The sequence below is a fragment of the Semicossyphus pulcher genome, unplaced genomic scaffold, assembly GCF_022749685.1.
Source record: "Semicossyphus pulcher isolate SPU_LCO1_2020_fin unplaced genomic scaffold, fSemPul1.0.p SCAF_13, whole genome shotgun sequence".
NCBI lineage: Eukaryota > Metazoa > Chordata > Actinopteri > Labriformes > Labridae > Semicossyphus > Semicossyphus pulcher.
Genome location: NW_027211637.1, coordinates 19012422 through 19026024, shown reverse-complemented (window position 1 = coordinate 19026024; position 13603 = coordinate 19012422). Strand labels below are relative to the sequence as shown.

At 45.0% G+C, this 13603-nt stretch overlaps 1 protein-coding gene across 2 annotated transcripts; it reads right to left on the bottom strand.

Moving 5' to 3' along the window:
• Positions 1-25: 25 nt before the first annotated feature.
• On the bottom strand, positions 26-12997 carry ncoa6 (nuclear receptor coactivator 6). 2 transcript variants are annotated; one of them, XM_069660659.1, is made up of 17 exons: positions 12831-12997; positions 11206-11543; positions 10529-10684; positions 10289-10411; positions 9880-10002; positions 8949-9773; positions 8659-8790; positions 6700-8044; positions 6475-6593; positions 5855-6333; positions 5521-5751; positions 2356-5389; positions 1531-1587; positions 1359-1389; positions 852-893; positions 475-608; positions 26-387 (listed from the first exon to the last, which is right to left on the bottom strand). In XM_069660659.1, exons 2-17 carry the CDS (start codon positions 11501-11503, stop codon positions 341-343), a joined length of 7176 nt encoding a protein of 2391 aa, XP_069516760.1. In that variant the 5' UTR covers positions 11504-11543; positions 12831-12997; the 3' UTR covers positions 26-340. The 2 variants fall into 2 exon arrangements, with proteins under 2 accessions (XP_069516760.1, XP_069516761.1); XM_069660660.1 differs by lacking the exon at positions 852-893.
• Between the last annotated feature and the right edge of the window lie 606 nt (positions 12998-13603).

Here is a 13603-nt window from a genome sequence, read left to right as displayed (position 1 = left end):
AGCAATACATGAATCATTTACAAAGTTTCACAGAACAAAAAGCAGTAGAAAATTTAATTCAGTTTTACAACATAGTTATACAATCATGACAAGCTCATTATCAGTCTTCACATGATTAATCCAGCATTTAATATAAAAAGCACATTCACACAAAACACATACTGTGTGCACACATTCTAACTACAATCTCATGTAATAGCATGGACAAAACAATAGCATACTTCTTTTTAAAACAATCTGTACAAGGTTTCTTTATCCAGTGAAATGTATAATCTGGGACAGAGAAACCAATAATTGATTCACAGCGGGAAACAAAAACATTTACAGTACAGTTCACAGGCTATTTAGACTTCCTTCGTTTGGCCTGGGTGGGGCTCGCTCCAGTTTCTGTTAAAGAGAGTGTACAATTGTATTGGGGAAAAGGTAGTTGTTCCATGTTTCAAATAAGGTGAAATGATAGATTGTTTAAATTACCTTTTACAGCAGCACTAGTTCCAGGCCTAGCTGATCTCTTCCTAACGCCGCTGTCCGCAACTGGCTCCTCCTCCACCTCCTTCTCTGCCCGGGAGCTGCGTCTACTCGGTCCCTTGGGCTTTTCCACAGCAGCTCTGGGAGGACCAGACAGAAAAACAACAAACGACAAAGAAGGAAGGACAATACCAGGACGTTACTAAAGATGCAAGGGTTTGAGTTAACTCTGCTCTACTCAGAGAAAGATATAATACCACTCAGGACTCTGCTGTTTTTCCTCGTCTACCACAGATACTGTCCATCTTCATCCCGACAGCATCCACTACGTCGACATGATCACTGCTTGTGTCTTTGCAGCGCAAACTTGTTAAAATACATACCTTGGGACTAAGTTGATGGGCGTCTTTCTTTTCTTTGCCCATCTGTGATAGAAGTGGAAAAACAGCGGTAAACTATAAACTGTGCTGAAAAAACATGGCTTCACTTCCCCACCATATTATGTCAATCCCCCGGAAAAAATAAATGGCTATAAAAGATCATTGGAGTGGTACAGGTTGCTTTGTGATAGGCGGATCTTTGTTTAAAATACTGACATGCATTAGTATATTTATATTGTTGCATGCTAATCATACATACCAAGTGCTGAGGCCACGTGGCTCATTGTTTTCACCATGTACCCCCTTGGCCAACCAAATGCACTCCCTGAGTTTCAGTAGAGTTAGAAATGTCTAAGCATTTCTCCTCCAAGAGCACGGGTCTAAAGACTATGCCAACTTTTCAGAGATCAATAGGAGGGAACATCTTAATAGACCCCAGCACACGAATCATTACACAGCTAATCAACAATACAGCAGTTAAAAGAACACAAATGTTTTGAGGAATCTTACCCCTGCTCAGATCCTGTCGAGACCTCTTCACCTGAACAGGACAAAAGTTACAAGAGTCATTTCTAGGTCCCCAGAGTTTCAAGTGACTCATTTCAGATCATACGAGACTCTCCTTTTCTATTTAATATACAAGCATTAACAACTTCCTCAAAAGAAAGAAGACCACACATACCTGTCTTCTCACTGGAAACAGGTTCCTGCGATTGTGGGGCTTCTGGTTGAATAGGTGCTGGGAAGAAAGGATCAATTAGTAGCAATTTAGTACGTAAATGCATATAATGTTTCTGAGATTATAAGGTTAGAAACATTAAGTGGCCATCCTGGCTTCCTTGGTACTCAGGAGCTCCTGGGACAGGACTAACAGGTGCTTGATGGCTACGTTGCTGGCAACAGCTAATGATTAGTTTCGATAGTGCAGAGCTGCATTTCACTAAGCACTGTCTGAAGGTGAAGTTCTAAACATCCATTCACCCCTCTATTGCTCGTGTTTGAAGGCTGCCTTTAACTCATATGAGAAAAAGCCGTAGGAAAACATGGACATTCATTCTTTAGGCAAATGACTTACTGCTTCTTTTAAATTTGACTATTTTACACTCCTTCATCAAAGTCATTCACTATTAACATACTGCTGGTTACCATTACATTTTAGATATAAGGTAATTCGTTTCTTTGTCAAAATAACTACATACTGTATATTTGATGTGCTACTGTTAATGAGGCTCATTTAAAGTTCTGACACTCCTAGCAAGAGAGAGCACATGAGTGAGAGAGGCCATTAGAAACTACCAAGCTGAGGTGGGAAACAAGAAAAAGAGTGCGTATATGATGAAGTTGCTAAAAAGGAGAGAGCATAAAAACATTTTTCTCAGGTGCACCTAAATTGTGTGCTGGTGCACCTAAAATTAAAAAGAAACGCACACCAGTGCCGCCAATAGAACAAATTAGTCTGTAGCCCTGCATTTCCATCGATTCTTTATGCTCACAGTTGTGTGTTTACCTTGGGCCATCCCAGAGGTTTCAGCAGGTGCTGAAGCTGAAGGCATGTGGGGCTCCACAGCTGGGGATTCAGAATGAGCTGCTGAAACTCCACTGGGGTTAGCAACTGGAGGAGATTTGGTCGGGGGAACCTCCTGAGCAGGTACAGGTCCGGAAACAATTGGAACGGTGGACGGTACAGGGCTTTGTTCACAAGTGACAGAGGAAAGCAAGGTAGCAGAAGGGACAACTGTGGTAGTACTAACCACAGTGACAATAGGAGCTTTAGAAGTTACAGCCGGGGTTGAGCTTGAGACTGAAGCAGGTGCAGGCATTGGAGCCTGGGTAACAATCTGAGAAGAAGGAGCAACTTGGACAGGAATTGGGATTGGGGAGGAGACTGCAGGCAGAGCAATATTGTTTGGAGCAGCAGCAGCAGTAGTTTGGGGGACTAGTACTTCAATCTGAGTGGCAGGACTAGCAGGAGGATGACAGGCCTGTGGTGGCACCATCCCAGAGGGCCCCTGTGCAGGCTTTTCTAAGTGAATCTGCTGGGAGTCAGCTGTCCCAGTAAAAGGTACAGCAGCCTGTACAGGTTTACTTTTCAACTGGGTAGTAGGAGGTGGAGACATGGGGCTCTTTCGCATGGGGTTTACAGCCCCAGGACTGGAGCAGGGAGGAGGAGAAGCCAGAGGTGGCTGAAAGGGAGATGAAGCTGAAGAACCTGGATGGTGAGATGGTTGCTGGACAGGGGGACTAGATGTCGGAGCAGAACCCTCAACTGGATTATCTGTTTTGAGAGCCCCAGAGTTACTTTGCTGAGGAGCTTGAAGAGTACCAACTGGGACTGGAGAGGAAATACAACTGGCAATCTGGACCTGTCCGACAGCACTTCTGGCAGGCTGAGTGCTGGTCATGTTAGCCACTGATGTCTTTGAGGAGCTTGGAGCAGGGGAAAGTTGGATGTTTGTAGTGGACACCTGGATAGGTCCTACCATGGTGACTGACTGGGATACCACTGTGGTGTTGGGAGCCACAGATGCACCAGGGACCTGGAATATAGGGTTGATGAATACAGGGGTGGTGGTGATAAACTGGGGTCGGGGGACAGGGGTCTGCTGTCGGATGTCCTGAGGTCTAATGTTCTTGTTAGGGACAGCCATCATGGTGGAGACCATGGATGTGGGTGCCTGAGGAGTCGGGGTAGAAGTGATGGGGTTAGAGGTGACAAACACAGTGATTTGGTTGGAGGATATGGTGCTGGAGGAGGCAGGGATTTGTATGACTGAGTGAACACTTGTCACAGGTTTAGGACTAGGGCTTGGTTTTAGAGATGAAATTGGTGGGTTTAAAACAGAGCTGGAGTTAGAACTGGTACTAACAGTTGAAGCAGGACTACTCTGACCAGAAGTGACTGGGTTCTGGCTTACACTTGTGGTGGCATTAGTGTTGGTACTGAGGGTAGGTGTTGGGTTTACATTCAGACTGGGATTGACACCAAGACTGGAGATGGGGTTTTGGTTAAGGCTCGGGGTAGTATTGGAGTTCGTGTTAGTACTAGGGTGCAAGCTGGTAATTGAAGTAGGCTGCAAATTAGGACTGCTGGTAGGGGTTGAAACAGCAGGTTTGGGTTTAGCCTCTGATTCATTTATAGTGGCAGTAGTAGCGACAGAAGCTGACATATCTTTACTCTGGGAATTACTTTGAACTGGTCTCTCTAGATCTAAAGCAGACTTCGGACTCTCCTTTCCCACTACAGTATTACTTTGTATGGGCCGAAGAGGCAAGTTTGGGATACCCGTGTTATCCAGTAACTGGTTGAGGGAGGTTGGAGCTGTCCTGAGAGTAGGTGAGACCTCGGAGTCCTGTGTCGGTGCTGCATTTGCAGGCTGCCTATCAACTGTGCCAGCCTGCAGTTCCAATTCAGATTTAGGGTGCTGCGGCATGGGGAAACGAGGACTTGCCATTCTGGGAGCTGATAACTCCCTCAAAGACTGTGGCTGCGGTTGAGGATGAGGCATGTGTCGCTGCTCTGCTGTTATCATTCCCTGACCGTCCCTGACTCCCTCAACAGGGTTACCCTGCATCCCTTGGAAGAGGCTCTGGGGCTGCTGTGCTTCCACGCCCCCACTCACTTGTGAAGGCATAGATACTGGGCTTGGGGGTACTGAGGTAGGGCTTAGCATCATGGTTTGCCCCTGGTTGTTGACTAACTGCTGCTGGGGGGGAGGGCAGCTGATGGCCATCTTTGTCCCTTTCTGTCTCCCTGGACTTGGGGTGGCTGACTTACGGCTAGAGGCTGGACTTGATCTCCGACTATTACTAGGACTTGCCCTCTTACCCTGCCCTCCTGGCTGCTTTTCCTGTTTAACGCCTGCACCTCCTGTTCCAGTGCCAGTAGAGAAAGGCTGTTGATTGTTGTTAGTGTTATTTCCACCTGCATTGCCATTGTTGTTGTTGTTGCCTGGTAGAGTTAAGCTGGGAGGGGCCTGCCCAATGGCTTTTAGAGTTGTTGGGTTAAGACCTTGCTGATCAAATCCCCTGTTAAGGTTAGGCTGCCTGGGAGGGAGAGGAATGTTGATTTTGGGAGGAAACAGCCCCGCAATGGAGGCATTGAGCCTTTCAGGTGAAAGGTTGATTTCGGAGGGCTCAGTACTGGGTGGACGATTCGTTGGGGTGAGGGGATGGTGGTACGGCCTTGGGCTGGCTCTGTTGGGGGTTTTGGGTCTGGAGCTCTGTGAGGTTGTGGGGACATTGGGGAAATGAAGGCCTGGCATGGGACCTCCTTGTTGAGGCTGAGTGGGTAACTGTTGCTGGGGACTAGCTCCTGTGTGCTGGGGCATTGGTGATGGACCAGGCCCTTGTTTCAGCATGTGAGTGTTGGTGCCCTGATTGGCCATCATCTGTTGGGTCCCATTTCCTGGCTGTACCCCAATTTCTGGGCCACCAGGCCTGTCCTGCTTCGGATGGGTCCCTGCAGAGGCTTCTTCAGATCCAGTGCCTTGAGGACCCTGCCCTACATCAGGATGGGACATTCTGCGCGCAACACCTGCAAGCTAGAAAGACGAACAAAAACAAAACAATTAACATTTTCCTCTTAAGACAGAAAACAACAATACACTCACAAGTTAAATTCAAGGCGACAAAAATGTCAATAACTATTTGATGTGCACCAAATGCACCTCACCTGTGGGTTTACCATCAGGGGCATCCCCCTGGCTTTGTCAGGTGATGGTGGTACCCCTCCATGTCCTTGAAGACTGATCATTACAGGCATGTTGCCTTGCTGTGAGACAGGAAGCCTCTGCACCTCAGGTGGATTTCCCATGCCCCGAGGAGGAAGCTGCCCTCCTGGAGGGATTGACATGCGATTCTTCGCCTGCTCTTGCATCTTCAGCATCATCATCATTTGCTGTTGCTGTTGAAATGCAAATGTGATGAATAGATGAATTGTCAACCATTTAGTTGATATCAAATAGTTTTACTTAGGCACATGGTGATGATAATAATAATAATAATACCTGCTGTTGTAGGTGTGGCAGTTGATTTTGCTGCTGTTGTTGCTGCAGCTGATGAGGGTGCATCTGGGGTTGGCCTTGACCTGAAGTCTGTGGACCAGTCATCCCCTGCTGTCCTTGAGCATTCTGGAGACCCTGCATCTGCATCTGTTGCATCTGCTGCTGTTGCTGCATCTGCTGTTGTTGTTGTTGTTGTTGTTGTTGTTGTTGTAATTGTTGTTGTTGCTGCTGCATTTGCTGCTGTTGCATTTGTTGTTGCATTTGTTGCTGCTGCTGTATTTGTTGTTGTTGTTGTTGTTGTTGTATCTGCTGCTGTTGCATGTGCTGCATTTGTTGTTGCTGTTGTTGCTGTTGTTGCTGCTGCTGTTGTTGTTGTTGTTGTTGTTGTTGTTGCTGCTGCTGCTGCTGCTGTTGCTGCTGCTGCATAAACTGCATGGGTACCTGCTGTAATACTCTCTGGTCTCCCGGTTGGCCAGGAAAGCCTATTGAATGTAAAGAGAAGCAAACAAACAAAACAGATAGAAAAGTACAGCATTTGTTAAGTTGCTACGGCTTACGAATCAGCAAATAAACACAGATACAAAAGAATTGCCCGAATGAGTTCATTAATCTATGTCATTTACCTGCAGGCCTGTTGGCAAAATCAGGGAGTTTTGAGCCAGAGCTGTCTAGGCCCAAATTTTGTTCACCAGCCAGATTTGGAAGTTCAGAATCCTCCATGCCAGAAGCCACATCAATACCACTAAAATAAGAGATTAAACAGATGAAGCTTAACCAAATGAGTGTATGTGTTTATTTCAACTATCCACTGTGGTGAATGCAAAACTGTAACAAATACAAATGATTACCCAAGTCCCTCTGCTTGCTGTTGTCCCTCTCCCTCTTTGGGCTTCTTCTTTCGTGCTGGTTTCTTCTTTTTGGGTTTGGCCTGATTGCCCCCCCCTGCTCCCTGTTTTCCTCCTGGCCCAAACTGGCTGGCTGAGATATCACTCTGCAGCAAGTTGACGAGCAGCGGGCTAGTCAGTGTTACATCCTTGTTGACAGGAAAGCCACCGGGCTGTCCACAGGGTCCACCCATAGGCATCTGACCTGGGAACTGTGCGTTAAAGTTCATGCCATGACCTGGAAAGGGACCATTTCCCATCTGCATGTGCTGAGGGCCCGCCATCATGCCTTGCTGCTGCTGTGCCTGCATATCAGGGACCATCTGTTGTACGCCCAGGTCTCCTGTCCCACTAGTAGGATCTCCCAAAGGATGTGGGTGTTGTTGAGCAGCCTGTTGCTGTTGCTGTTGCTGTTGTAACATTGCCTGTTGCTGTTGTTTCTGCTGCTGCTGTAACTGTTGCTGTTGCAACTGTTGTTGAATAAGAGGATGACCAGCAGGGAGCCTCATCTGTTGCCCATGCATGCCCATAACTTGATTAGGATTACCAGCAATAGGAACCTGCTGAGACTGTTGCTGGTTCATCTGCTGGTGTTGTTGTTGTTGTTGTTGTTGTTGTTGTTGTTGTTGCTGCTGCTGCTGTTGCTGCTGCTGTTGTAGCTGTTGCTGTTGTAACTGGTGCTGTTGTTGCTGTTGTAACTGCTGTTGTTGGAGTTGAGCCATTTGCTGCTGCTGTTGTGGAGTCATCTGCTGTGGGCCAACCTGTCCCTGGAACTGAGCCATGTTTCCAGGAACATTTGGTGAAGGGCCTCGCATCATCTGACCAGGCATGACCCCAGTTGGAATCTTGCCTCCAAATGCCTGCTTGTTGCCTTGCATCTGGTTGGCAACCATTTGATCCATTATGGAGTTTTGTTGCTGTTGCTGTTGCTGCTGTAGGAGCATGGCCTGGTGCCCTTGGCCTCCAACCATCTGACCCTGCCCATGCATCACCCCCTGGCCTTGCTGAGGTATCATCTGCTTGGGTGGGGTCATCCCTCCCCTCTGCCCTTGACTTAGGGGCCTTGAGAGGACAGTTTGACCTCCAACCTGGCCTTGAACCTTCTGGCTGGGGGAGGAGGACACGGGCTGGGCCTGATGCTGGAGGCCCATCATCTGGGTCTGGAGACCAGGCTGTTGCTGGCCCATACTGGGCCCAGCAGTTGTACCAGGGGGAGCACCCGCCATGCTACTCTGCGCACCCATAATATTAGGTTGAGCATGGGGTGGACCCTGCATGGAGTTTGGTGTGGAGGCTGATGGTTGAGCTCCTAATGTAATAGGAAAAGAGAAAAAATAAAACATTAGTAAAATAAGTTTCCCAAAAGAAATGGAGGGCTACTGGGCCTTCTGCGTACTGCACAGTATGACATTTCAGTCCAAATTTTACCATTAAAATATTATACTAAAAGCGTAAAATGTAATTGTATTGTGATGTTGCAATACTCTGTGGTAAAAAAAAAACTTTCAATATATTCACAAGTAGCTAGTTTTTTTTTAGAAGTAAGCTGCATACATGAGATGCAGTAGTGTATAAAATTCATTAGTCATTTAGTGATTGTTTTTCATGGACTTGTTTTCATCAGTCTAAGTGCATATCCTACATATTTACGTTATGACAGAGTTTACTTTTTTCATATGTAAAAGATCTCGCCTCAGTCTATTCAAATGTCGCAAATATGTGAGAACCAAATTCAAGGGATCATTGCCAAAACTGTTTGTAATGGTATAGACACTAAATCCTTTTAATGTTGAAAATTAACATCAGGTTAAAAAATGACTTCATCTCTTCTCATGTCATTTCACTTTAATATCCAGGCCAAAACTTGTGTGTTTACCCTAAGACATACCCCTACCCATTTGTAGTGTGTTGTTGACATTTTACCTGTGTGAGTCATCGCTTGGCTGTTTTGTAACTGTTGACTGGCTCCTCCACCTGGGGTTCCTGGGTTGCTGGCACTCACCTGACCTTGCCCAAAGTTTTGGGTTGGAAAGCCCATTGGACGCTTTTGCATGCCTGTGATCAATAGTGATTCATTTGTTTTGTTTTGTATACACTAGAGCATATTTCTTATGTCCTCCACATTACATGATATTTTACGATGACAAAAAAATACTATCCTTCCTCTTTTTTCTTTCATTAATCTAACAAGAAATGGTGTGAGAGTAACCCACCTGGATGAACCTGGGCCCCGGGCTGTCCATGCTGGGGCATTCCCATGAATCCCTGCTGCATGTTACCCTGTTGGCCAAGGGCTGCTCTTCCTGGTGATCCAACACCCTGGGGAAAACCCTGTGGCGTTGTGGGTCTCTGAGCCATCATGGGAGGAGTCCCTGGTGAACCCTGCTGAAAAGGAGACGACGAGGAACCAGGGGACTTGGCAGTGAGGTTGCCCTGTGGCCCAGAAGTAGGTGGAAGGGGTGGAGGGGCTCTGGGCGGTCCAACACCACCAGGGCCAGCCTGTGGGCCTTTAGGTTGGGGGGCTGCAAACTGACCCACACCTGCCTGCTGTTGCTGCTGTAATTGCCCCTGTCCCATGGCATTGAATACCTGCCCAGCTTGCTGGCTGCCAAATGGGTAAGGGGGGGGCGGATGGCTGGGAGTCTGAACGGTAGCAAGGGAAGGTGGGCGCTGAACAATTTGGCCTTGTGGTGGGGGCTTTCTCCAGGCAGTGCCTCCTTGGGCAGCTTGTTGCTGGAGGACCCCAGGAGGCAACTGGTTCCAGCCAGGAGGCACAGCCATCTGGCCTGATGGATTGAATGGAGGTCGAGGTCCAAGCTGGGAGAGCTGAGCTTGCTGCTGGGCCTGTTGCTGTTGGTGATGCTGTTGTTGTAGCTGCTGCAGTGCAGCCGGGTTGAGTGGTCTACCAGCCTGCAGAGCCTGCATGTGATGTGCAGCCTGAGGAGGCATTGGGCCTGAACCGTGGGGACCAACTTGTTGGTGCTGAAGTTGCTGTTGCTGCTGAACTGACATACCTGGCATCATTGGATCCATCACATCTGTGAAAGCAGAGGAGGAAGTTCCTCGGTTATTTTACCATCCAAGACAAAATAAATCATAATTACAACATATTTCATTAGACGTACAAGAAATAAAAACCTGAACCTGTCTGTGAAGATGGTCTGGGAACACGGGGATGCATCTGTCCACTGCTGCCTGGCACCATAGCCTGACCTGCCATGCCAGGCCCAGGGGGAACCATCGATGGATTAGGCATCCTTACACCTCCTTATAAAAAAATTAAATTAAATATAAATATTGAATAGCAATAACTAAAAACAAAAATGAAGTACATTCAATTACAGCTTGTTATTTAGTCTATTTATAAATGCATGTGGGTCAGACATACATAAAAGAAAAAAAAACAATGTTTGCATATTACCTACTCTATCATCATAAAAACACGAGTATACAAAATATATTATTAGTACTGCTAAAACTACTTTCCAATATTCAAGCACAAAGTTTACTTGATCTAAAGATTCCATGTCTAATCAATTTAGTAAAACAATACCTGGACCAGGCTGACCTGGGAAGCCCACATCCATTCTCATCTGGCCAGGTGCTCCAATTGGTCCATTCACTCTGACCTCTTGTCCTCTATTTGGTCCCATAGCCACATTGATGGCCCCTTCCCCTGAAAATCAAAAGAGGGAATATGTATAAACAGCAGTCAGTACAGGAAGTCTAGTTTGTATCCTTTATAGAACATTGTCTCCTGAAATAGCAGGTTGTTTGAAGTCTGTGCTCATACCTTCAATCTGCACTGAGAGAATCCCCAGGTCTCGGAGCTGCTGCTGGTTGTTCTGCGCCAACAATCTGAGTCGCTCAGCAGCATCCCGAGGAATGTTAAAGGTAACACGCACGCTGTTCCACGGCTCCACATGCTGTGGCTGTAGCCTCTTTGGGCCTACAATCAGGATAATGAATAAATACAAGTTGCAATAACAGTGAATATAAAATGGAACTCATTCTACTAATTACTAGTTAGAGAAGGGCAAGGAAAGGATGGACACACAACACTGCTGCTGGAAAATACACTGGTTAACAGAAAAAGGGGCACGTTTCAAATCGACACTTGCAACAAAGAGACAAAGCAAAGGAACCTCTGCTACCTTAACACTGAGTAAGTATACACCCCATTATGCAAGACGTGCCTTCATTCTCACACTTTGACAATACAATGTCATCTTTTATTCATCAATGTCACAAGGCCTACTACATTTACTGTGCATCTGTGTTGTAAATAATCAAAACCTGAAAGCTCCGAGGTTAAATTTACTATTAGTTGAATTGAAGTTGACAGCAGGAGTACTCTGGCCATTAGTGGACAACTGTACTGGGCAGGTCGCATCTGTTTTCTCAGTGTGTAAGCAGTTAACAAAACCTGTAGGGTTAACTTAAAGAAAAGTCAAAAGAAATTGAACTAACCCAGATCAAGCATGTTTGGTATCCCGTTGAGGATAATGTCAAGTTTTTGTGTGAAGTCCTCATCCTCCATATTCCCTTGAAAGGCAACAAAAACTGTAAAATCTCCTCCCTCTCCGCTGTTTTCTTCAGTGCCATCTTGCTTGTTGACTGTCTCCTCTTCTGTGACTGTGCTTCCATGGCAACTCTCAGCATCCTCCCCGGCATCATCCCCAACACCAGAGTCCCTGTCGGAATCATTATCAGGTTCCAGGTACTCCGTCCTCTGGGACGGATGAGGTGGGCTACGTCGATGTGCCATCTTCCCCTATAACTAGGAGTGGCGTTTGAACCGTTTTATGCTAGAATTGCAAATGAAGGGGGGGGGGGAAAGGATCATTTGTCAACCATGACAAAGATTTAAAGATACAATTGGAGTAGAAAAGTCACAAGAGTTTATTATTTTCATTAGTTTGTTTTTTTTGTCTTTCATTTTGGTTTTTGATTTCAGATTAATGGTTTAGTTAGTTTTACGAGTTCATAAGTAGTTTTATTTTGAGGAATTGACTAGTTTTAGTTTTTTTGTTTGTTTGTTTTCGTGTTACTTTTTTCACATACTAAGAGGAAAGCCTTGATTTAAAGACGCTGAAAAGAGTAGGATGAAATAATGCATGACATCAAATGTGATTTTCACTATGCCTTTTTATTAGGCCAGTGTCCCTGGAGAAGTCAAACAGAGCAGGACAAAGTGGTATAGCAACCACAGAGTGAATCGAGGGGGGAAAACGAAAACTTATCTGATTTTACCTGCTCTTTAGCTTTAGTTTGTGTTTGCATTTTTGAAATTGTAGTTTTTATTTTAATTTCAGTTAGCGAATTTTTTTTCACTGCTAGTTTTACTTTTCGTTACTATAATAACCATGCTTATATAGTACATCGGATGCTGGATGATTAGGTAACGTTAGCTACAACTTTTCATTAAACGTTGTAAGCGCAAACAGATCAAACACAAACAGCATTTTCCTTTCTGTCAATCCGTGTCAAGTAAATGAATGACGTTATCGCAGGGTCAACATTGACAACACACCTGTACGTTACTGACGTCACTAGGGCCAGTGATGTTAAACTTAACACTGCAGACATGTCAAAAGGTTATAAAAGGTACCGGTAATCCGGACACTTTAGCTGCAGCATGATTTGAAGTAAAAATCAAATATCATGACATTGAAAACCTTCACTTTCATAACCTTTGGGCGGCTTGGTTTACAGTATAGGCCCAGCAGTAGCACGGGCCTTAGTGCAGCCGTAAGCTAACGGAACGATATCTAAGTCCGCAAGGAGAACACAAATACCCCGTATACTATGTCACAGTGTATTTTCAAGCCAATATGAACATCAATTAAAAGTCAAATAATACTTCTCTAACAGACACCCATTACAAAAAGAGGATTAAATTGACGCCGAGTCGGCTCCTTCCAGGTACCCCGAAAGCCCCAGTTAGCAAACGTTAGCTAAGTTAGCTTTGAAGCACTGCAGCTAATTCAACATGAATGCATTAAAACACAACTTGTTAGCCTCCTAGTGTAGCAGCTTTAAACTGCTTTATATCATTAGAAGTAAATTACGCATGAGCAAAGCAAAAGGCTTACCACATATATTCATCTGAAAATAAGTTCAACCAGTCGCCATCTGCTAGCCAGATTAGCTAACAAAACATGAATCAGATGCAAGCCAGAAGAAACGACGTCAAGCTAGCGGAACAAAAAAACTGCTTCCGGTATCTTCCAAAATAAAAGCTAAGTTGTGGAAGTAAAGGAGCGTTTGGCATTTCAGTGACCATAATAGTATAGTAAAAAAAAATGTGTGGAAACGTTTCGTTTCAAACTACGCCTTTGCAAAAACCAAAGCCTTTTTTTCATAGTTAAATTTTAAACAATTGGTTCTTTGATTTATATTAGATAGATAGATAGATAGATAGATTTAGAATTTATTATGTTAAAAAAGAGAACTTGTGTCAGAAATAAGTTGAGTTTTTCTATTATCAGAATCATAAAATCCTGACAACACTTGTAATTATTGCAATGTCTCTATATAAATGTATGCAGCAGAATCTTGATTAATGAGCAAATCCACCATAGACTCATGTTTATTAATAACAGGTAGGGATGCATGATATTATCGGTACGTTATCGGTATCTGCGTATAATGGCTTGAAAATGACATATCTGTATCGGCAGATGTCATTTTTCTGCCAATATTTTCCGGCAACAAAATAATGCTTTAATTATGCCTAAACGCTCGATGATTCCCTAAAAAAGCTTGACGTAATGCTACGACATTAACTCTGCAGGAGTGTGCGCCACCCGTCTTCTGTCAAGCGTGAAGAAGGGTGCAAGTCTGCAGTATGGCAGTTTTTCAAAGT

Coding starts and splice junctions, on each gene's coding strand:
- ncoa6 (XM_069660659.1), bottom strand. CDS start 11,503: ATGGCACATCGACGTAGCCCACCTCATCCGTCCCAGAGGACGGAGTAC. Junction 10,003..10,288: donor CCCAGGTCAGCCTGGTCCAG/GTATTGTTTTAC, acceptor TTTTTTTATAAG/GAGGTGTAAGGATGCCTAAT. Junction 388..474: donor AACTAGTGCTGCTGTAAAAG/GTAATTTAAACA, acceptor TCTCTTTAACAG/AAACTGGAGCGAGCCCCACC.